This window comes from Erinaceus europaeus, chromosome 9 (assembly GCF_950295315.1).
Source record: "Erinaceus europaeus chromosome 9, mEriEur2.1, whole genome shotgun sequence".
In the NCBI taxonomy this organism is placed as follows: Eukaryota; Metazoa; Chordata; class Mammalia; order Eulipotyphla; family Erinaceidae; genus Erinaceus; species Erinaceus europaeus.
Window position 1 is genome coordinate 38,941,349 of NC_080170.1, and position 23,497 is coordinate 38,964,845.

The following is a 23,497-nucleotide window of genomic DNA, read 5'->3' on the forward strand; positions in this document are numbered from 1 at the left end:
TAGTAGGCTAGTAGTCAGTGATCATGCCTATTCCTGGGACTGAACCAAAGGTGATTTGGAGACCTGTGAGATCTTCAGAAGCAATGCTGATTTTGTAAATGTAGGGGCAGTCAGTGGTCGGTTACTCACATGCAAGAGCTCTCAGTGCACAGACAGCACTATTTCTGGAAGCCCTATTTAGAGCTGGGAATGTAGGCCAAATAATGGTGGTGGCAGCTAGTCAGGTTGAGGAGCTTGACCTCAGTGGGAGCTGTGGCCCTCCAGACAAGCAGAAAGATGGAACCCCTCCTTGTAGCCCTGAGCACAGACAGGTGCATTTGGAGCATCCTTGTCCAGCCCACATGGTTCAGGACCTGTGAAAATTGCCTGTTTCTTCAGTTCTTAAGCTTACCTCCTACTGACTAGATAATTTTTAGAAGGAACTAAGATGTAGAGGGTGAGACTAGAGCAATGCAGGCATAGAATTAATTTATTTGAGAATGAGCCTTCACGGTTGATGTTTTCCTTTCATATCATTGCTCAAATCCCTTAGAGACTTAGTTGAAACAGCATATCACCTGTCTGTTTGGCTTCTACAGGGTAAACAAACTGTAAATAATTCATACAGAACAAGAGAAAATGAGTTTAAATTACCTCCTTTCCTGGGATTTTATAACCAAAAATGGGCAGACTTTTCTCTGGGCGAGACATTTCAAATATAGCCCTTCCCGTGGCAGAGGAAGGAACTAGATGAGTTCTAATGGAATCTTTAGAAACCTCATCCTTCCCTTTCTCCTCCAGTTGGCCCTGGAACCTGACTCTCCCTGCACGTTCCTATCTGCAGGTGAAGACGCAGTTGTCTTCACCATTGACCTCAGACAGGACCGGCCAGCCTCGTGAGTATAGCAGTAGTATTTTCACAGAATCAGATCCATGTCCTCAGTAATGCTCACTCTGGGCTGGCAGACTTGCCCCTAATGCCTATGATGAGATGCAGCTGAGGTGGAAGGAATTTGATTCCATCCTTTGTGGCTGTTTGTTTCTCTGCAGTTAAGTACTGTTCAGTCTTCCTTCACTTCTGAAAGGTTGGAGTTGGATTTCATAGCCTGTCATCTTTTCTTTATGTGCCTGACTGCCTCTCAGCCTGCCCATAAGCACATTAATCTACCAAGCAGCTTAGAGACACAGGAGTCTGTGTCATCCTCACCTTGGTTACATATTGAAGCACATAAGCAGTTCAGTGATAAATCTTCAGAAGGAATTTGAGGAGGTAGTAGAGTTCACTTGGATTATTGCTAATGCTTATGTACATTTTCAAGTCCTGGAGTACATTTTACCCTTCTCAAATATGTGATAGAATAATATATCTTGTTTGGATCAGGTACTAACCTTTCTGAATTTTATATTCTTCAGCCTCATTCTGAGCATGATCAGCTGGTCTCTCTCTGAATCTTTCTCTTTGGTGTCCAAGGATAATTAATAAATGTGTTTATTTTATTTATTTTAATTCTTTTAAAAATTTTTTTTGTTTTATTTATTTACTTAGTATTGGATAGAGACAGAGAGAAATTGAGAGGAAAGGGGGCGATAGGGAGAGAGAGGCACCTGCAGTCCTGCTTCATCACTCATGAAGCTTTCCCCCTGCAGGTGGGGACCAGGGGCTTGAACCTGGGTCCTTGTGCACTGTGATGTAAGCACTTAACCAGGTGCACCACCACCTGGCCACAATAAATGTGTTTATGACTGTTACTATGGCTAGAACTGATTATATTGCAGCTTCTGTTACAATTACTTGGTTTCTTCCCATTTTCATTAATTCTTATAGTAAATACATCTTGCTTTTTTTTTTTTTTTTGCCTCCAGGGTTATTGCTGGGGCTCAGTGCCTGTAACACAAATCCATTGCTCCTGGAGACCATTTTTTTCCCCTTTGTTGTCCTTTTTGTTTATCGTTGTCGTCATTATATTATTATTGTTGCTGCTGTTGTTGCATAGGACAGAGAGAAATGGAGAGAGGAGGGGAAGACGGGGAGAGAAAGATATATACCTGCAGACCTACTTACTGCCCGACTCCGCCCCTGTTGTTTTATTGTTGTAGTTGTTGTTATTGATATTGTTGGATAGTTCAGAGAAATCGAGAGAGGAGGGGAAGATGGGGGGAGAGAAAGATAGACACCTGCAGACCTGCTTCACCACTTGTGAAGCAGGGGGCTTGAACCAGGATCCTTACAAAGGTTGTTGCACTTTGCGCCACCTGCGCTTAACCTGCTGCACTTAACTGCCTGGCTCCGCCCCGTTGTTTTATTGTTGTAGTTATTGTTATTGATGCTGTCATTGTTGGATAGGACAGAAATGGAGAGATGAGGGGAAGACGGGGAGAGAAAGATAGACACCTACAGACCTGCTTCACCGCTTGTGCAGCGACTCCCCTTCAGGTGGGGAACCGGGAGCTCGAACTGGGATCTCAAACTGGGATCCTTATACCGGTCCTTGTGCTTTGCGCCACCTGTGCTTAATCCACTGCGCTACTGCCCGCCTCCCTCATTCTGTGAATTTTTACATATATCTTAATATATCCAGGTTTTCCCCTTCTAAACTGGGATAATTGACTGTATGTCTGTTTTAAACATGCCTATATATTTTTTCCCCTACAGTTTTCTTCTTTTGATATTATAATGTGTTTGAGAGATCTATGTTATACCAGATAGATACCTGCCTCATTTGTAACAGTGGCATGTGGGAGCGGCATCAGTGTACTGAGTTATTTAGCCTTGTCTATTTTTCTCTCCCCCTCTTCTGTAGACCAGTTGTATGAATTGTTTTGTTAGTTAGAACCAGTTTTAGATTTGTATGTGAAGATCAGTACTACATTAGGGTTTGCATATCTGTATAGCATTCAAGTAAAATCTAAGTTAGGAGGGAAAAATAAACCACCAGTCTGGCACATTTGATGCTAGAGATAGAACTTGGGGCCTCATGCTCTTAGGTTCAATACTCTAGCCACTATACCACCACCTCCTGGGCTAAGGATGATTATTATACTTTTTTTTTTTTTTTTTTTTTTTTTGCTACCAGGGTTATCGCTGGGACTTGTTGCCTACACTACGAAATCACTGCTCCTGGAGGCCATTTTTCCCATTTTTATTGCCCTTCTTTGTTGTTGTTATTGTTGACATTGCAGTTGTTGTTGGATAGGACAGAGAGAAATGCAGAGAGGAGGGGGAAAAAAAAATAGACACTTGCAGACCTGCTTCCCCCCCGCAGGTGGCGGCTGGGGCTCGAACTGGATCCTTATACTGGTCCTTGTGCTTCACGCCACATGTGCTTAACTCACTGTGCTACCACCTGGCCCCTGATTATTACATTTTTTTTTAATTTAATTTAATTTTTTTAAAATTTATTTCTTTATTGGGGAATTAATGTTTTACATTCAACAGTAAATACAATAGTGTGTACATGCATAACATTCCCCAGTTTCCCATTTAACAATACAACCCCCACTATGTCATTTATCATTCTTCATGGACCTGTATTCTCCCCACCCACCCACCCCAGAGCCTTTTACTTGGGTGCAGTATGCCAATTCCATTTCAGGTTCTACTTGTGTTTTCTTTTCTGATCTTGTTTTTCAACTTCTGCCTGAGAGTGAGATCATCCCATATTCATCCTTCTGTTTCTGACTTATTTCACTCAACATGATTTTTTCAAGGTCCATCCAAGATCGGCTGAAAACGGTGAAGTCACCATTTTTTACAGCTGAGTAGTATTCCATTGTGTATGTATACCACAACTTGCTCAGCCACTCATCTGTTGTTGGACACCTGGGTTGCATCTAGGTTTTGGCTATTACAAATTGTGCTGCCAAGAACATATGTGTACACAGATCTTTTTGGATGGATGTGTTGGGTTCCTTAGGATATATCCCCAGGAGAGGAACTGCAGGGTCATAGGGTAGGTCCATTTCTAGCCTTCGGAGAGTTCTCCAGACTGTTCTCCACAGAGGTTGGACCAATTGACATTCCCACCAGCAGTGCAGGAGGGTTCCTTTGACCCCACACCCTCTCCAGCATTTGCTGCTGTTACCTTTTCTGATATATGACATTCTCACAGGAGTGAAGTGATATCTCATTGTTGTCTTGATTTGCATTTCTCTGACAATCAGAGACTTGGAGCATTTTTTCATGTGTTTCTCAGCCTTTTGGATCTCTTCTGTGGTTACTATTCTGTCCAAGTCCTCCCCCCATTTTTGGATGGGGTTATTTGTTGTCTTGTTGTTGAGTCTGGCAAGCTCTTTATATATGTTGGTTATTAAACTCTTATCTGATGTATGGCATATAAAGATCTTCTCCCATTCTGTGAGGGGTCTCTTGGTTTGGGTAGTGGTTTCTTTTGCTATGAAGAAGCTTTTTAATTTGATGTAGTCCCATAGGTTTATACTTGCCTTACTCTTCTTTGTAATTGGATTTGTTTCATTGAAAATGTCTTTAAAATTTATGTGGAAAAGAGTTCTGTCAATATTTTCCTCTAAGTATCTGATAGTTTCTGGTCTAACATCCAAGTCCTTGATCCACTTGGAATTTACTTTTCTATTCGGTGAACTACAGTGATTCAGTTTCATTCTTCTGCATGTTTCAACCCATTGTTTCCAACACCATTTGTTGAAGAGACTCTGCTTTCCCCATGTAATAGTCTGGGCCCCTTTGTCAAAGATTAGATGTCCATACGTGTGGGGCCTCATTTCTGGGCTCTCAATTCTATTCCACTGGTCAGTGTGTCTATTCATGTTCCAGTACCAAGCAGTTTTGATGGCAATGGCCCTATAATACAGTTTGAGATCTGGGAGTGTGATGCCTCCGGTTCTGTTCTTTTTTCTTAAGATTGTTTTGGCAATTATAGGTCTTTTCTGGTTCCAGATAAACATTAGTAGCATTTTTTCTATTCTAAAAAATGTGCTTGGGATCTTGATGGGGATAGCATTAAATTTGTAGATGGCTCTGGGTAATATATTCATTTTGATGATGTTAATTCTTCCAACCCATGAACATGGAATATCTTTCCACTTCTTTGTGTCTTTTTCAATTTCTTTGAGTAGTGACTCATAATTTTCAGTATACAGGTCTTTCACTTCTTTGGTTAGATTTACTCCTAAATATTTTATTGTTTTTGTTGTTATAGTAAAAGGAATTGATTTCTGGATTTCAGTTTCTTCTAACTTAGTGTTTGCATAGAGGAATGCTACTGACTTTTGAATGTTAATTTTATAGCTTGACACTTCACTGTATTGCCTGATGATTTCCAAAAGCTTCTTGCTGGATTCCTTAGGTTTTTCCATGTATACTATCATGTCATCTGCAAATAAGGAGAGTTTGACTTCTTCTCTTCCAATCTGTATGCCTTTAATTCCTTGCTCCTGCCTGATTGCTATGGCAAGAACTTCCAACACTATGTTGAATAGTAATGGTGATAGTGGGCAGCCCTGTCTAGTACCTGATCTGAGTGGAAATGCTTCCAGTTTTTCACCATTGAGTATGATGTTGGCTGTAGGTTTGCTATATATAGACTCCACTATCTTCAGTAATTTTCCATCTATTCCCATTTTTTGTAGTGTTTTGATCATAAAGGGATGTTGTATTTTGTCAAAGGCTTTCTCTGCATCTATTGATATGACCATGTGGTTTTTGGTCTTGCTTTTGTTGATGTGATGGATCACATTGATTGATTTACGTATATTAAACCAACCTTGCATGCCTGGGATAAACCCCACTTGGTCATGATGAACAATCTTTTTGATATACTGCTGTATCCGGTTGGCTAGAATTTTGTTGAATATTTTAGCATCTATGTTCATCAGAGATATTGGTCTGTAGTTCTCTTTTTTGGTTGTGTCCCTGTCTGCTTTTGGTATCAGGGTGATGTTGGCTTCATAGAAGCTGCCAGGGAGTATTCCAGTGTCTTCAATCTTCTGGAAGACTTTTTAAAGTAGAGGTATTAATTCTTCTTTGAAGGTTTTGTAGAATTCATTTGTAAAACCATCTGGTCCAGGACTTTTAGTTTTGGGGAGATTTTTGATAACTGTTTCAATTTCATTAGCTGTGATGGGCCTGTTCATGTTTTCCACTTCCTGTTTACTTAGTTTTGGAAGTTGGTAGGTATCTAGGAAATCGTCCATTTCTTCCAGGTTCTCTAGCTTGGTGGCATATAGTTGTTCATAGAAGCCTCGCATGATATGCTGAATTTCTGCGATGTCTGTTGTGATATCTCCTCTTTCATTTACAATGCGATTTATTTGGGTCTTCTCCCTTTTTTTTTTTTTTTTGTGAGTCTGGGTAAAGGTTTGTCGATTTTGTTTACTCTTTCCAAGAACCAACATTTACTTTCGTTGATCTTTTGTATGGTTTTCTTATTCTCAATGTTATTTATTGCTGCCCTAACTTTAGTGATTTCTGTCCTTCTGGTTGCTTTAGGATTCCTTTGTTGTTCTTCTTCTAGGTCTTTAAGATGTGCAATCAGGCTGTTTATTTGTGCTTTTTCTTGTTTCCTAATGTGTGCTTGTATAGCTATGAACTTCCCTCTTAGGACTGCTTTAGCTGTGTCCCAAATATTTTGATAGCTTGTGTCTTCATTTTCATTGAACTCTCGAAACATTTTGATTTCTTCATTGATTTCCTCTTTGACCTAGAAGTTGTTAAGAAGTGTACTGTTGAGCTTCCACATTTTGGGACTGTTACTAATCTTTTGTTGATTGTTAAGTGTTAGTTTAATTCCACTGTGGTCTGAGAAGATGCTTAGGATGATTTCAATGCTCTTGAATTGGCTGATGCTGTCTTTGTGGCCTAATATATGGTCTATCTTTGAGAATGTGAATTTGAGTAAAATGTGTATTCCATTTTCTTGGGATGAATGACTCTGAAAATGTCAAATAGTTCTAGTTTATCTATCTCTTCATTTAGCTCCCTTATGTCTTTATTGATTTTCTGCCTGGATGATCTGTCAAGTTGAGAGAGTGGAGTGTTGAAGTCCCCTACTATGATTGTGTTACTATTAATATATTGCTGTAGCTCTTTCAGTAGAAGTTTGATGTATTTAGATGGCTTCTCATTGGGTGCATAGATGTTAATAATTGTTAAGTCCTCTTGATTGACTGATCCTCTGAGCATTAAGTAGTGTCCATTCCTATCTTTTTTAATCTTATCTATTTTAAAGTCTATCATGTCAGATATGAGAATAGCTGCTCCTGCCCTTTTTTGTGGGACATTGGCTTGAATGATAGTTTTCCATCCTTTCACTTTAAGTCTGTGTTTGTCTTGTTGAGTTAGGTGGGTTTCCTGTAGACAGCATATTGTTGGGTTGTGTTTTCTGATCCATCTTCCTACTCTGTGTCTTTTAATAGGTGAATTCAGGCCATTGACATTTATTGATATCAGAGATTGAAGATATTTTAACGCCATTCTTGTAGAGTTTAGAGTGTTTTGATATATGTCCTGTTTGTGGTGGTCTGGTTGTTTATAGGAGACCTTTCAGAACTTTTTTCAGGGCAGGCTTGGTGATGGTTGCTTCCTTCAACTGTTGCTTGTCTGAGAAGGTTTTGATGCCTCCATCTAGTCTGAATGACAGCCTAGCAGGATATAGTATTCTTGGCTGATAACCTTTCTCATTGAGCACTCAATAGATATCTTGCCATTCTCTTCTGGCCTGTAGTGTTTGTATGGATAAGTCTGCTGCTAATCTTATGGGTTTTCCTTTATAGGTGACTCTTTGTTTTTCTCTTGCAGCCTTCAGGATCCTTTCTTTATCCTTATTCCTTTCCATTCTAAGTATGACATGTCTTGGTGTCTTTAGGTCTGGGTTAATTCTGTTTCGGACCCTCTGGGCTTCTTGAATTTTTATGTCTTTGATGTTGTCTAGACTAGAGAAGTTTTCAGCTACTATGGCCTGGAAAATGCTTTCTTTTCTTCCTCTGGTATGCCAATAATGTGTATATTGTTTCTTTTGAAATCATCCCATAGGACTCTGTTATTGTTTTCAGCATCTCTTAATCTCTTTTTGAGATCTCTTACTTCTTTTTTAGTTGTCTCTAATTCATCCTCAATCTTGCTAATTCTGTCTTCAGCCTCATAGATTCTATTCTCTCTGCCCTCTACTGTTTTCTGGAGTTCATCTATTTTGTTGCCCTGCTCTGATACTGTTTTAGCTTGTTCAGCTAGTTGCATTCTTAGCTCAGCGATTTCAGCTTTCAGCTCTCTTATAACCATGAGATAATTAGTATTTTCTTCCATATTCTCATTTGTTGTTCCTGCATTTCTGATTACAATTTTTTAAAATTCTTTACTCACTCCTGTTATTATTTCCTTATCTAATGTTTGGATGTTGAACTCGTTATTTTGTGCTTCACCCTCTGGAGGACTTTTAGCTGGACTCTTGTCTTGGTTCGATTCTCCAATATTTTTTCTTGTTGTTTTAACCATTTTATATATTATGTTATGAGCTCCCTTTATCAGTACTTTTCAAATTATTGATCACTATTGCCTGGATTGACTTGTGTCTAAGTAAGTTAATTAAAGGGTTTACAGTGGTGGAAGTTAACAGTTTTTTCAATCCCTGAGTTGGAGCTCAGTGGTTTAAAAGCCTCTTTCTGAATGACATAATGGGGGTTGTATTGTTAAATGGGAATCTGGGGAGTGTTATGCATGTACAAACTATTGTATTTACTGTTGAATGTAAAACATTAATTCCCCAATAAAGAAATAAATTATAAAAAAAAAGCCTCTTTCTCTTTTTTTTTTTCATTCCCTGTAGGCTATGGGAGCCTGAGGGCTTTAAAACTATCAATAGGCTTCTTAGCTTAATCACTGACTCCTGACCAAGAGATAAAGCAGGGTGTGGCAGAGATAATCCAGTGGTTATCCAAAGAGACTTTCACAGCCCCTCAGCTATGCCACCGAGGTATAAGTCTTCTGAGTTTCCTGGTTAGATCTCTGTCCCCTGGTGTCCCTTCCTGTCGCTGCTCCAGATTCTGAGGGTAGTAGCAATGGAGACTCAGAGTTGCACTTGGTGAGTCTCTGGGGAGTCCTCTCCTCCCTTAAGCTGTCCCCTTGTTGGTGGAGCAGACTGGAGGTGGTGTCTCAACTGAGAAACTGCTGAACTGTTAGCAGTCACTTAATCTCTCCTTAGGCCCCTCTCTCCTCTCTGTCACCAGCCACAAGTGTTTGTACTCACTGGTGATTTACTGGGTTCCTGTATTCTTGTCCTGTCTTGTTTCGGTCCCGGGTGGTCTCCTTTGGTATTCCTAGTTGATCCGGGAGAGAAGAGGAGAGGAGAGAAAGCGGTCTGCTGCTCGTAGCTCTACCTCCGGAAGTTGAATCCCTGATTATTACGTTTTTAAAGTGATAAGTGTAAAAGTATGAAGTGAAAGAATTTTAAAAGCTCCTTAAATAATGGAAATGTTTTTGACTTGGGGAAAAAAGAATCTCCTGGATTCTTTATTTTACTTTTTTGGTCATTTCAGGAGCCTTATCACTCTTAGCTGACTTTTTCATAGACAGACTGAGGGGCCAGGTTGTGGAACACCTTGTTGAGTGCACATGTTACAGTGCACAAGAACCTGGTTTAAGCCCCCGGTCCCCACCTGTAGCGGGAAGCATTGCAAGTGGTGAAGCAATATTGCAGCTGTCTCTCAGTCTCTGTCCTTCTCTATTACTCTCCTCCCTCTCAATTTCTGGCTGTCTCTATCCAATAAATAAAAGATAAAAAAGAAAGAAAGAAAGAGAAGAAGGAATAAAGAAACCATAGCACTTCTTCTACCGTTTGCCCTTCTTCCGTAGCCAGTCAACAGCAAAGCTGTCAGGAGCTGCTTGTTGCTGGCTTTGAAAGTGACTGGGATCCATGTGGATTCAGTCGGCTAGGAAGGATCGTCAGTTTCCCCAATGAATGGGTACTCACGGGATGCACCACAAGAAGGCCGATCCAATGCAACCCAACCATAGCACTGAGAAGATGAGATACCATAGTAGTTATGCAAAAACTTTGATCCTAGAATTCAAAGTCTCAGATTCATTCCCCAGGACTACTGTAAGCCAGAGTTAAGTAGGGTTTTGGTTAAACAAAACAAACCCTGTAGCACTGAAGCTTTTTTTGGTGCAGTGGGAGCCAGGCTTGTGCCTGGCTCATGCATATAGCAAAGTAGTACACTATCCAAGTGAGCTTTTTTTTTATTGGTGTTATACTGGTTTCTTAAACCTTCAGGAGAGTAAAGCTTGGGAGCTAAGAGAGTTCTTCTGCCAGGAGGATGGATAGATGGGTAGACACTGGGAGAGTGGTGGCTAGGATCTGCTACCTATGCGCCTAACTGCAAAAATCACTGCATCTCTTAAGCTGAATAATGTCTTCCATTTCTAGTTCTAACATTCCCTGGGTCTGTGATGATGACAGAACATTCTGTGGTCAGGGGTGTGTGTGGGGCGGCGGGGGGGAGGTAGGAGGACCGAGATGCAGAAAAGGATTTGAGTTAATTTGGTCTGCTCTGATGGAGGTTCATCAGCTTCTGGGGACAGCCACTGTTGAGACATATAAAACCAGAGCCTGGCTCATTGGGTAGACCGAATGATTTTTAGTAGAGTCTGCACATTGTAAACAATGAGGACAGAAATTCTGCCTTATAGCTGACAGTGGATAGAGTTGGAAGCAGTGCTAGATGGGACCAAAAGTGAAATGGGGATATTGGAGGACTTAGAGGCTTACAAACTTTAGGCCTGGGTATAATTGAGAACATTCAAAAAGTTTTTGTTGCAAGGGAATGAGGTAGAAGACTGAGTGTGAATTTGGATCATTATGACCAGAAAATGCAAACTGATGCCTGGACACCACTTAAATCAGAGGCATTTCTCTGTGAAATTGGCATGAGGGGAATTTTATTAGCCTATTTCCAAGAACCAGGTCCCTGGAAGCTGGAAAGTTGACTGACATTTTAGGAAGAGAGTTGTACCTGTGGTTGGGATATTCTTTCAGACATTAGAAGCCAATTTGAGGTACTTTTACATGGAATCCTTAGTCTGATTTATAGATTTTATTTTTGCTGGAACATACTTGATTAAGAAATTGTAAATTTCGGGAGTCGGGCAGTAGCACAGAGGGTTAAGCGCAGGTGGCGCAAAGCAAGGACCGGCAGAAAGATCCCGGTTCGAGCCCCCGGCTCCCCACCTGCAGGGGAGTCGCTTCACAGGTTGTGAAGCAGATCTGCAGGTGTCTGTCTTTCTCTCCCCCTCTCTGTCTTCCCCTCCTCTCTCCATTTCTCTCTGTCCTATCCAACAACAATGACATCAATAATAACTACAACAATAAAACAAAAGGGAATAAATAAATATTAAAAAAAAAGAAATTGTAAATTTCAAGGCAGTATTTGGTAAATGTATTTCATGGCTTCGTGTTCTGCCTCTCTCTGATGGGAAACTCTTCTGTGTGAGCCCTCATTTTTGTGGCACCTATACTTTCCTTTTTTAAAAAAATACTTATTTATTCCCTTTTGTTGCCCTTGTTTTATTGTTGTAGTTATTCTTGTTGTCATCGATGGATAGGACAGATAGAAATGGAGAGAGGAGGGGAAGGCAGAGAGGAGGAGAGAAAGGTAGACCTGCAGACCAGCTTCACCACCTGTGAAGCGACTCCCCTGCAGGTGGGGAGCTGGGGGCTTGAACCGGGGGCTCGAACCGCTATCTTTACACTCGTACTTGTGCTTTGCACCACGTGCGCTTAATAAGCACTGTGCTACCGCCCGACTCCGCACTCATACTTTCTGCTGAGTGCCAGAGCTCTGCATTCATCCCGAGAGAGCATTGTTAGTTATAGTGAGTAAATGGGAGATAGGAAGAGTGAGCTCTGTCAAGATTGTGGACACACAGCAGTACTACTATTCCTTTGTTTTGCTTCCACACAAGTGGTCTTCCTAGGGGTTTGACTCTCAAGGCCCCATAGTGCTGAGGGGAGATAGCCTTGGGAGGGAGCAGCATTTGCCACTGTCCTTTTCTCATCTAAACCCAGTTGAGAGATGTACATTGTTCTGATATATGTTCTGCTTGTGTTTTGAGGGGTGTGTCTCTCTGTGTGTTCCCTGATAATGCTCATTTTTAATGACCTGTGTACTCTGTTCTTTTAATGGAAGTCTGCAGAGACTTTAAAATCAAAATTTCTTCACTTTGCATAGAACAGTTCTGGGCTGCAATGGCTTTGACTATGCAGAGAGGATGCTAAAATCATTTCTCTACAAAGAAACCCGTTGTCATGGTTATATTTTTTCATTTTCCATAGCAACAGGAAGGAGCAAAGCCTTAGAATTAAACATGAAAGCTAAAGCCCAGTTCTTTCCTATAGATTATTTTATTTTATTTTCTCTACTTCCCCATAAAGCTACTGGTGTGTATGGTGTCATATCTGACTGGATATTTAAGATTTGGGAAGAGTATTCACACTGCCATCCTTACTCTGGGACACATATTGACTTATTAGCCTGATTCTTCTGCTAAGACTATGAGATTTTGTAGGGTATCCTCAAGACCTCATCCCCTCCTCAGGATCACCATTTTTATGACACAGAGTAATTACGAAATGGTTTTTTGATATTAATTTATTAATATTTAACAAAATAATTATGCATATGTATTAGCATAGATGATGTATATATATGTTCATATGCATTGTATATAGAAATAGGCAGTCTGACAGAAGTGAAGACAGAAACAGTGGGGAAATAGGTAAATGGTTATGCATGAAATTATTTTTTAAAATGATTTTCAAGCCTTCAAAATAATAGGGGGTGGCCTTCCAGGTTCAAAGGAACCTCTTTCTTTTTTTAAATTTCCCCCCTTTTGTTGCTCTTGTTTATCATTATTGTTGCTATTGTTATTGGATAGGACAGAGAGAAATTGAGAGAGGAGGGGAAGACAAGAGGGAGAGAGAAAGACAGACACCTGCAGACCTGCTTCATCGCTTGTGAAGCAGCCCCCCTGCAGGTGGGGATCCGGGGGCTCGAACTGGGATTTTTATGCCGGTCCTTGGGCTTCATACCATGATCACTTAGCCCACTGCGCTACTGCCTGGCTCTCAAGAACCTCTTTCTATATATCTTGCTTCAGATATGGGAATGAGACTTCTGTTTTCCTTTGTATTGGCCTGTGCTAGGAAACATGACTTTGGTATAAAACACTGTTTCCCTCACTTACCATTTTTCAGTTGTGACACTTTTTTGCAATCTGAGAGATAGACTCTGACCTTGAGGTCTTTTCTGTCCATTGTTTTCTGTGAATCATCCTTCCCCTCCCTGTTCTCAGAGGACCAGGAAGCTAAGCTGTATTTTTAAATAAGGGGTGGGGGGGAATATGTGGGCCGTCCTGTGTATTTAGAAAAGACCTGTTATTTCATTGGAAGAAAGCTGAATTGAGCTGCCCAAGGGCAGTGTTCCTTAGACAGTTTATTTTAGTGACTTCTATATGTTTTATCCTATATTCCTAAATAGCATATAGGAAATAAGTGTTAAAGTTGCTTTTGTCTTTCTCATATTCATGGTCAAAACATATAAACAAAGTTACTCTTTCCAAATGAGGTTGTTTGGTTTTTTTATTTATATAATATACTTTATTAGGGGCTAATAGCTTACAGTATAGCTATTGACACATAGGTACAACCTCTCACCTCCCCACGATAGGTGTCTAGATATCTAGAAGTTTAGTTTCTTTTTTTTTCTTTTTAAGATTTATTTATTCATTTATGAGAAAGATAGGAAGAGAGAGAGAGCCAGACATCACTCTGGCACATGTGCTGCCAGGGATCGAACTCAGGACCTCATGCTTGAGAGTCCAAAGCTTTATCACTGCACCACCTTCCAGACCACTAGGAGTTTCTTGTAAGCTTTGTCTACATTACTTTTTATTCTCAGCTGGCACAACTATTTGAATTTTGGGAGGAATGTAACTTTGCTGTTCTACTCTTCCAGGAAATTGGTGGTGACGAAAGAGAAGGAGAAGAAAGTGGGTCTATACACAATCTATGTGAATCCTGCCAACACCCACCAGTTTGCAGTGGGTGGACGAGATCAGTTTGTGAGGTGGGTTTCTTGTTTCTGTGAGGTGTATTAATGTACCACCACGCATCTCTTACGGAAAGATGGAAATTGTCTAAGAATCCATTAGCTGCCTTTCTGACTTTAGTAAGTGACTCCTACCATGTTTTATGGATAATTGACAGGCATTGGAGATTTTGACTTTGGAGTCCCACATCAAGTCTTAAGTTGTTATAACAACATTTGTACAGTGAACATATATTGTCATGTTGGCTAGTGGTGCATATACTGGGAAAGCAGAGTTTATGGACCCAATCCCATGTGTACTGACCAGTTTTCTGCTGATCTCAGTCACAGACTGCATCCCATCCCTATCCACTTGACTGGGACCAAGTGGTAGATCATCATTTTGAAAAGGAAGAGGGACAGGATGACAAAAAAAATCAATGATTTTGCTCTCCCCAGAAAAAGGATCATCTGCTTTTTAAATGTGAGCATGTTTTTATCAATATATTGTGAAGTTCAGATTATTATTAGTTACAAACCTGAGGGATAGATACACTAGAGACGTCCTTGTTCAGAAGTTCTGCACAATAATCACTTTCTTCTCCTTCCTTTGCCTTCTAACTTTTTTTCAAATATGTTGCATTAGAGGCTTTTAATTAATTGATTTTTTTTTTTTTTTTTAATGAGAGAGGGACAAGAGACATAAAGCATTGCTCAACTATAGCATATGGTGGTGCAGGGGATCACCAAGTAGACCTGTTTTTAAATAAAAGGGTTTTAGTTGTGCAGACTTTTCAGGTGTCACCTTCTGTGAATCATTGATCCCTGACATTTCCAATTGGGATTTCCACATTGAATTGACCTTGATCTTTAGAAAATGGAGGAGTTAAAATGTGCTGAGAGTTGTTCTTGGTGATGCCTTAATCCCAACTGAAACTGTAGGACTAGGTTGGAGATGTATTTTAGCATTTCTGATGGGCAGAAATCCACACATACTATCTGTCACCAGCCTCAGTATCCACTCTGTCTCTGTATGTATGTATTCTGGTGTTCAGCAGATACCAGACATCCCCATGTGACAATGCAGATGTAGATTTGGAAGCATGCTGACTCTTCCAACAAATATTCCCTGTCCCAGTATTTGAGCCACTTTTCTCTCAGCATCCCTTCAAATTGAATGTTTGGGGAATTCTCCTTTCTAACTCTTTTGTAGGGAGAACCCTTTTAGTACATATTTGAAAATACTTTTTATTGTACCACTGTTAGCTTCTACTCCAAGTCTGAAGGAATCCCTTCAGGGGAACATAGAGAAATAGCTTACTCATCCTTAAAACTTGTACCATGAATAAGTTTAGAATAAGTTTTAGTTGAGAACTATGAAGAACTGTGAAGAAGCATTTAAGGGGAACCTTAGGAAACATGCTTTTTGACCTTTATCCATGAACTTGGGAGACAGTATAATGGTTGTGCAAAACAGACTTTTTTCATGCCCGAGACTCCCAAGTCCCAGCTTCAGTCCCTAACACCACCATAAGCCAGAGCTGAGCAGTGCTCTGGTATCTGTCTCTCTCTTTGTATCATTCTTCTATATTTTTCACTCATTAAAATAAGATAAATAAAATATTAAAAAACAAAAATGTTTATCCATATTAATGAGAGGGAGAAACCAGAACAGTACTGGTTTGCCAAGGATTGGACTTGAGACCATATGCTTGAGAGCCCAATGCATTATCTACTGCACCATTCCCCAGGCTACAGGATGAATGTATTTTGTAACTTTTTAAATTTTTATTTAAGTTTTTTTATTTATTGAGTAGAGACAGCCAGAAATCAAGATGGAAAGGGGGAGATAGGGAGAGAGATAGACTCCTGCAACACTGCTTCACCACTTCCAAAGCTTTCCTCCTGAAGGTGGGGATCAAGGGCTTGAACCTGGGTTCTTGTGCATTGTAACATGTGCGCTCAACCAGGTGAGCCACCACCCGGCCCTTGGGATGAATGTATTTGTATTGGTAGATTTGGCACTGTGACTGATTGATGTATAAAGGTACTTATTACTAGAGAATAGACTCTGGCTTATATAATTCAATAGTATATAATTGCTTTGCTCCCCTGCCCTACCCTTAAGTTGCTGTCATTAACACAGGGAAAATATAGATTAAGAGCAAGTGGGGAAAAGAGGTTTATGATATCAGTTTAGTGGATATCTGAAGACCTCTTCAGAGAGAAAATAGAATATTGCAGGGAGTTGGGCGGTAGCGCAGCAGGTTAAGCGCATGTGGTGCAAAGCGCAAGGACTGGTGTAAGGATCCCGGTTCCAGCCCCCGGCTCCCCACCTGCAGGGGAGTTGCTTCACAGGTGGTGAAGCAGGTCTGCAAGTGTCTTACCTTTCTTTCCCCCTCTCTGTCTTCCCCTCCTCTCTCCATTTCTCTCTGTCCTATCTAACAATGACGACATCAATTACAACAACAATAATAACTACAACAACAATAAAAAACAAGGGCAACAAAAGGGAAAATAAATAAATACGTAAATGGATGAATGAATATTGCAGCAGCACTGAAACTGTTCTTCACTTAGAATGCCATGAACAGTGGTCCAGGAGGTGGCGCAATGGATAAAGCATTGGACTCTCAAGCATGAGGTCCTGAGTTCAATCCTGGGCAGCACTTATACCAGAGTGATGTCTGGTTCTCTCTCTCTTCCTATCTTTCTCATGAATAAATAAATAAATAAAATCTTTTAAAAAAGAATGCCATGAACACAGGAAGACTCAAAACTATGGAGATGTCAGTTGTTGCCAACTTGGTCTGTTCAGTGCAATCTCAGTCAGAATTGCAGCATTATTTTATGAAAATTGGCATAGTAATTATAAATTTTAAAAGAGAGGCAAAGGATCCAGAACAAGCAACTAGTATCAAAGGAGAACAAAGCTGGAGAAATGATACTACTGGGGCCAGATGGTGGTTCACCTGGTAGAACGCATATGTTACAATGTGCAAGGACCCAATAATAAAAATTAAAAAACAGAAAAAGAAATGGTACCACCTAGTGCCTAATTTCAAGATTTACTATAAACCACAGTTACTTCACGACATTGTGTTGATTTAGACATAGTTTTTTTTTTTATTTTTAAAATTATCTTTATTTATTTATTTATTGGGTAGAGACAGCCAGAAATCGAGAGGGAAAGGGGTGCTAAAAGGGAGAGAGACAGAAAGACCCCTACAACATTGCTACACCACTCACAAAGCTTTCCCTCTGTAGGTAGGAGCTGAGGGCTCGAACCTGGGTCCTTGCACATTGTAACGTGTACTCAGCCAGGTGCACCACCACCCAGCCCCTGTCTTAGTTTTTTTGTTTAAATTTTTTAAAATTTTTATTTACTTATTCATGAGAAATTATAGGAGAGAAGGAACCAGACATCACTCTGGTACATGTGCTACTGAAGATTGAACTCAGGACCTCATGCTTGAGAGTCCAGTGCCTTATCCACTGAGCCACCTTCCAGACCACTTTTTGTTAAAATGTAAATTATCTCTTTCTTTCTTGGATAGAGACAAATCAAGAGGGGTGGGGGATAACAAAAAGAAGAGATGGAGAGACACCTAAAGCACTCTGCTTCACCTCTCCTGAAGCTTTCCCTCAGCAGGTGGGGGCCAGGTGCTAGAACCTGGGTCCTTGGGCATTGTAACGTGTGCTCTATGAGACGCAACACTATCCAGCCCCTAGAGGAATTATATAAAATTTTGCAGTTTGGGAATTTTGATGGCAGTATGAACAAGAATACTATAAGTAATCCAAGCTAAAATGACTTTAATTGTGGAGAAAGCTGATATAGTCAAGGGTTATATGCAGGGAATGGAACTGACAAAAAATCATCTGTAACAGCACAATCTTTTTTTTTTAAATTTTTTATTTAAGAAAGGATTAATGAACAAAAACATAAGGTAGGAGGGGTACAACTCCACACAATTCCCACCACCTAATCCCCATAACCCACCCCCTCCCATGGTAGCTTTCCCATTCTCTAGCCCTCTGGGAGCATGGACCCAGGGTCGTTGAGGGTTGCAGAAGGTAGAAGGTCTGGCTTCTGTAATTGCTTCCCCGCTGAACATGGGCGTTGACTGCTTGGTCCATATCCCCAGTCTGCCTCTCTCTCTCCCTAGTAAGGTGTGTCTTTGGGGAAGCTGAGCTCCAGGACACATTGGTGGGGTCTTCAATCCAGGGAAGCCTAGCCAGCATCCTGGTGGCATCTGGAACCTGGTGATTGAAAAGAGAGTTAACATATGAAGCCAAACAATTTGTTGAGCAAAACAGCACAATCTTAAAGCGAAGCAGCCAGACTTGATTTCTGGCTGCTTCGCTTTAAGATTGTGCTGTTACAGTGATTCTGGCAAAGAGTGAGTTACAGAGTGAGTTTACTTTTAGAAGGAGTAGCATGGATTTACTTTGAGGCATTTTGTTACACTATGCAGTTGGCATGGCATTGTAAATCTGGAGCTCAGATAAACTGTCTTGGGCATAGTCTGAAGAAACATCAATGTACAGGTTTTAGTTAAAACAGAGGTAATAGAATTTGTTCACCAAAGTATGGAGCAAAATATGTCCCCTTCCTCACCCAAATCTGTGTGGTTTGGGAGTATAAAAGACTTGTGATCCTATTTCTTTTGGGAAATGCACATGGCACAGTCTCTGGGTATTCTATACCACCTGGACTCCGGGTTAAAATTTCTTAGAATTAGAAGAATGAGGATCAAATATATATATATAGGGGATTTTAGCATTAAAAGGGATGAATAGGATTGGCGGTAGCGCAGCTGTTTAAGCACACATGGTGTGAAGCCCAGGGACCGGCATAAGGATCCCGGTTTGAGCCCCCAGCTCCCCACCTGCAGGGGGTCACTTCACAAGCGGCGAAGCAGGTCTGCAGGTGTCTATCTTTCTCTCCCCCTCTGTCTTCCCCTCTGCTCTCCATTTCTCTCTGTCCTATCCAACAATGACATCAGTCACAACAATAATAATCACAACAGTGATAAAACAACAAGGGCAACAAAAGGGAAAAAAATAGCCTCTAGGAGCAATGGATTCGTAGTACAGGCACGGAGTCCCAGAAATAACCCTGGAGGCAAAAAAAAAAAAAGCCCAGGAATTGTATGGAGGAACAATTAATTAGGCATCATGGGAAGAGAATGTTTCAGGAAAGGAGTGTGACTGATGTCAGGATGAGAGAATATGTTCTCGAAAATATTTTGTTAGCCTTGGAAGTAATTGGTGGTTTTAGTCAGGGAAGTTTCTGCAGTGGGTTGAGAGTCAGCACAGACTAGATGGAAAGGGAACAGGAAGTGAAAGTCTGGAGTGCCAGTGCTCTTTTTGGTAACTTGACTGCAAGGGAGGATGGGCAGAGAAGGACTTTCAGAAGATGAGGCAGACAGAAAATGAGAAATGGAGTCTGTGAGGGCCTTAAGGGACTAAAAGGACTTGGGGAGGGGGTGAAAATGAGGGCCTATAAGCCCTGATGTTTATTTACTGTACAGTCCAACACCCTCTGTGGAACTGGACCCTAATATCTGTATCACAGATCATTGGATGAAATATAGAGAGTGGAGCAGGTGGTTTGATGCTTGATGGAAGTGAAGGCGGGAGGAGAATCTGCTTTCAAGAAGGTAGGTAGTACATGGTACAGGTCTCTAATGAGACCTCTGTTGTCTCTTCAGAGACAATAAATAGAAGTGAACTGCTGATGGCAGCCAGAGAATTGTCTTGAACCAGAGTAGTAGAAGGCGATGCCTAGATAAGACTTCGATGAAGGGCCAGGAATCTCATGAGCACTGACTGGTTGGGGAGTCTCCTGTCTGTCCTGACAGCCATCTATCTGCTGCTCCTGTCACATTGACTTTTACTGCAAGGGATTGGTTGATAGGTTTTGACATAATCATTGCTACTTTATCACAGGATTTATGACCAGAGGAAAATTGATGAGAACGAGAACAATGGCGTGCTCAAAAAGTTCTGTCCTCACCACCTGGTAAGAGTATTGCAATGCCAGTCACTTTGGGCTCCCCAACTCCACTTTAAGACTGCCTCAAACCTGATGTGGTGGGGAGAGCCGACTCACCAGCCAGATTCCTGGCTATACTGTATAACCCAAGGTCAGCACCCTACCTGTTGGCTTCCTTTCCTGTGGACAAAACAGAGCTAACAGACCTGGCATCCCAATGCTGAGGCCTTATGAGAGACATTTTGAGATGGCAATTATAAGGGACAGCCAGGAACCCTCCCCTCCCCTCCCCAGATGGTCACTGTCATTACCCCTATTCTTTGTCACCATCCCCTTCAGCTCCCCCCATCCTTATTCTGTCTCAGTCTCTCTCTCATTCTCTCTGTCCTCTCACTTATCCTTTCCCCTTGCCCCGTCCCCCATCTCTGGGAGAAGATACGGTAACCTGAAGATGGTGTAACATGGGGGGGTGGGGCATCAGTCAGTATCTGCTCCTTATTGCAGGTGAACAGTGAGTCCAAAGCAAACATCACCTGTCTTGTGTACAGCCACGACGGCACAGGTACGTGCGCTGGGCCGGCCCGAGGCTGGCTCACCCCTCTGTCAGGGAGCTGCTGAGCCAGGAAGCCGTGCCTTCCAGGTGAGCCCTCCAGGCTCTCCACTGTCTTCCATGGGGGCTAAGCCAGCTTCCAGGAGCAGTGAACAAAGCAGAGCGGGAAGAGGCAGACCTGACACCACACAGCCTGAAGGCGACTTGTCAGAGCCTGTCCCACCACCCAGGCTGCTGGCCCAAACAGGGTCTCATGCCTTTGACTCATGCTGAGCTGGTGGCATGGTCTCCCTTAGTATTCTGTTGCTAGTTCACCCCAGACACCTGACTTTCCCACTCCAGCTGAGGACAAGGGTTGCTGTGCTGGGTGTTAGGAGGGGTGCTGTGGGCCAGAAGCCCCCCAGACACACCCCCACTCCTGGTCTTGGCTTTCTTCAGCCTCTACCTTCACTACTGTGTGCTTGTTCTTGACAGAACTCCTGGCCAGTTATAATGATGAAGACATTTACCTCTTCAACTCCTCTCACAGTGACGGGGCCCAGTATATTAAGAGATACAAAGGCCACAGAAATAATGTCACAGGTGAGCTTCCCTCTGGGTAGCCTGGCCTAATTGTGGAGAATTCTGAAGGCCTGCCATGCTAGAGACCCTGGAGGGGCTCACCATTGTGGCTTTATTAACCAGTTTGGGCAAAAGGAGACAAAACCAGGAGAAGAAGTCTTTAGAGTCCAGAAGAGCAGCCCTCCTTAATGCTATTGCATTCCACAAAAATGGGTGAGCTTGGGCCTAGATGGAGAATGATGTGATCTTTCCAAAATTTGCTGTGATGATTGGCCTTTCTGTTCTGAATGATTCCCAGACTTTACTACTAATATATGAGGAAGTCACCTGTCAGTCTACAAAATACTGATGGTATCAATAGCTTCATCCTCAGATATCTGACTTCAGTGGTCTGCTATGTGACCAGGTCATTGAACATTCCCTGTGTAGGTCTAACATACAGGAAGTGGGGGAGTTGTTACTCTTCTGGCTACTGCTCCTGGTTTTGACATGGAAAGAGCAGTGAGTTTTACTTCTAACCTTAAATTGGAGAGAAGAAAAGGCAAACAGACAGGAGAGCTTGTCTGTCACTAGAACTGGGCAAGGTTGTTTTAGAGAGACCCTGCAACATACCGATGAGCCCTAGCAGGCAAACCATGTGCTTCTCATGCGCAACGTGGCCTGAATTGTTCAGCCCCTGGCACTTCCTAAAGTGGGCATAACATGTCTATTAGTGAGTATTGGGGAGCTTCATGGGTACATCTGCTATGGAGGAACTTTGGGAAAATGTTTTGAGTATTGGGTGGGTGTGGTTGCTACTGTTATTCTTCAACATGTGTGACCCCTGTGTCTCAGCTGGTGAGAAACTGAATTCTCCCAAGTCAACGAATGCAGGCCTGATGCCAGCCTTCCCCGTGTTCATCTCATCTTTCATTTCAGTGAAAGGCGTCAATTTCTATGGCCCCAAGAGTGAGTTTGTGGTGAGTGGCAGTGACTGCGGGCACATCTTCCTGTGGGAGAAGTCATCTTGTCAGATTGTGCAGTTCATGGAGGGCGACAAGGGTGGTGTGGTGAGTATGCAGCAGCCCACAGCCTCCCTCTGCAGTAACCAAGGTGGGCCTCACTGTCACCACTAGCACTGGGGTTCAGAAGGCCAGCCAGCCCAGTGGAAAGCCAATGAGACAGGTTTGTAGCAGAGTTGCCTTTGAAGATCTGGTCTTCCCAAAGAGAAGCACTAGCGTGCAGGAAGCTTCTTGCTTGCTACCAAGGAGTCCATATGTTTCATCTGGACCAGATCTTGGATCAGCAGATAGGTACTAAAAGGAATATTATTCATACTGGGGGGAAAATCCCTTGTGAGACACTGACACATTGACTGTGTGTGCATGTGGTGGTGGTGGGTGGTCCTGGCATCTGGATATACAGACTGGAGCATCTCAGGGTGAAGGGCCATGCTTAGCTTAAATAGATGCACAAGTGCAAATGGAGAGGTGGCACAGTGGATAGCACATTGGATACGTAAGAATGAGGTTCCAAGTTTGTTCCCCAGCATTGCAGGTGCCAGGATGTAGTGATACTCTGGTTTTATCTCTTCCATCTCAAAAATATATTCTTGGGAGTTGGGCGGTAGCGCAGCAGGTTAAGCACACATGGCTTAAAGCACAAGGACTGGCATAAGGATCCCGATTCGAGCCCCCAGCTCCCCACCTGCAGGAGCATCGATTCACAGGCGGTGAAGCAGGTCTGCAGGTGTCTATCTTTCTCTCCCCCTTTCTGTCTTCCCCTCCTCTCTCCATATCTCTGTGTCCTATCCAACAATGATGACATCAACAACAACAATAACTACAACAATAAAAAACAAGGGCAACAAAAAGGGATAAATAAATTATATATATTCTTTTCCCGTGGTGGTGTGGGGGGCTGAATCTGAAACTTGGGAGCCTCAGGCTGGAAAGGCTTTGCAGAACCAGTATACTGTCATTCCCCACCCTAAATAAATCTTTAATATATATGTGTAGGTATACACATAATGTATTTATGTAGGAGAGAACAAGTATGTCAACATAAATGTGTTTTAAAAGAAAGGCCCACAAGCACAATATCAGCTTGGCTTGTCCTTGAACCCTGAAGATATCAGGGTCCTGCCTAGGACCTGGGATGACTCATCCAACTGAGTTTTTCTTTGGTGAGTCCCAGAGTCAGGAGTTGGTCAGCTTTCTCTGGTAAGGTTTGGAGGAGATAGTGCTAGGCTGGGAGACTACATGGTTCTGCTCTGTCACTGCACAAAGCCCACTGCCCCTTGGCACAGTTTTCCAAGGGTGGTAGTAGAAGTTAGAGTAGGCCCTGGTTGGTAGGTTATTCAGAGTTTTGTCTGG

At 42.0% G+C, this 23,497-nt stretch overlaps 1 protein-coding gene across 5 annotated transcripts in view; it reads left to right on the forward strand.

The window, feature by feature from the left end:
* DCAF8 (DDB1 and CUL4 associated factor 8) overlaps positions 1-23,497 on the forward strand; it is a 69,773-nt gene that overhangs the window by 43,072 nt on the left and 3,204 nt on the right. For all 5 annotated transcript variants that reach the window (XM_060197686.1, XM_060197683.1, XM_060197685.1 and 2 more), the window contains 6 exons: positions 781-875; positions 13,960-14,070; positions 19,987-20,059; positions 20,537-20,594; positions 21,057-21,164; positions 22,062-22,192. In XM_060197686.1, coding sequence (XP_060053669.1) covers positions 781-875; positions 13,960-14,070; positions 19,987-20,059; positions 20,537-20,594; positions 21,057-21,164; positions 22,062-22,192 — 576 coding nt within the window. The remainder of the gene's footprint in view (positions 1-780; positions 876-13,959; positions 14,071-19,986; positions 20,060-20,536; positions 20,595-21,056; positions 21,165-22,061; positions 22,193-23,497) is intronic.